General features: G+C 42.1%; 1 protein-coding gene across 1 annotated transcript; it reads right to left on the bottom strand.

Annotated features, from left to right (window-relative positions):
* Positions 1–78: 78 nt before the first annotated feature.
* On the bottom strand, positions 79–635 carry LOAG_16921 (hypothetical protein; the record flags this gene model as incomplete). Its single annotated transcript, XM_020449575.1, has 2 exons — positions 79–429; positions 546–635. The coding sequence occupies 2 exons, from the start codon at positions 633–635 to the stop codon at positions 79–81; spliced, it is 441 nt and encodes a 146-aa protein (XP_020306891.1).
* Positions 636–971: the final 336 nt, after the last annotated feature.

The raw sequence follows: 971 nt of genomic DNA, 5'->3' as shown, positions 1-971 counted from the left end.
AACGTTATATACTTACCTTCTGTTCCCTGCATTTTTCTTGCAGTTGTCGGAAAAACAAATACCATATCTGTGGTACTCCTATTTGCTTTGAAGCCACATTGGTTTTCTGGTAGAACTTTTTCTGATATAGTGAGCAGCAATCCATTCAGAAGTATTCTTGGAAGGATTTTGCTGGCAATAAAAAGCAGGGTGATACCTCGGTAATTTAAGCAGTTCGATTTTACTCGTTCTTGTATAGGGTAATAATGATTGCAGGTGTTTCCAGACCTCAGATGGGATACCATCAATCCCAGTTGCCTTGCCAGTTTTCTGTGCTGTGTGGCCGTGAACGTCTCCGTCATAGTCGGATTCCAATTCGCTTTTCACCGGTTGTTGTGCAGTGTGCTGAATTATTGAGCCTTGGACTGCATGGTCGGCATTGAAGAGAATCTGGAAATACTCAGACCATCTATTCAGGATGGAGATTCTGTCAGTGAGAAGCGTTTAACTATCTGCGCTGAGTAGAAAGCTTTGACCATAGTGTGTGGGTACATAGCTTTCAGAACCTCGTAGTCACTCGGAGTTGAATATTTCCTGCTAGGTTGATCCACCCTTTTTTTTGGATGTCTCGAAGTTTCTGTAGAAGCTTGCTTCATGCAAGGCAAAGGTGGCCTACGTGACAAGACGGCTGAGGGAGGTGTGCTTGATGAGCAGATCTCTTTGTCAATAAGTTCTGGATTTCTTCATTCTTTTCATCAAACCAATCTTTATTCCTCTTGCAGGAGAATCTTAACTGCTGGTTTTAATATGTTGCTAAAGCGCTTCAGGAGAAGGATCTGTGGGGTGATCTTGAAGTCTGGTTTGAAGATTTATCTGGAAGTTATCTCTCACTGTAGGTGTTTGGAGACTGTTAACTTTGAGCCTTTTTCTTGGAATTCTGCCTCTTTCAGATTTGGATTTAAAACGGGGGTTGGATTTATATAGCACGAGAC

This window comes from Loa loa (assembly GCF_000183805.2).
Source record: "Loa loa unplaced genomic scaffold supercont3.28, whole genome shotgun sequence".
NCBI lineage: Eukaryota > Metazoa > Nematoda > Chromadorea > Rhabditida > Onchocercidae > Loa > Loa loa.
The sequence above is the reverse complement of the archived record's forward strand: the minus strand, read 5'-3'. Positions and strand labels throughout refer to the sequence as shown.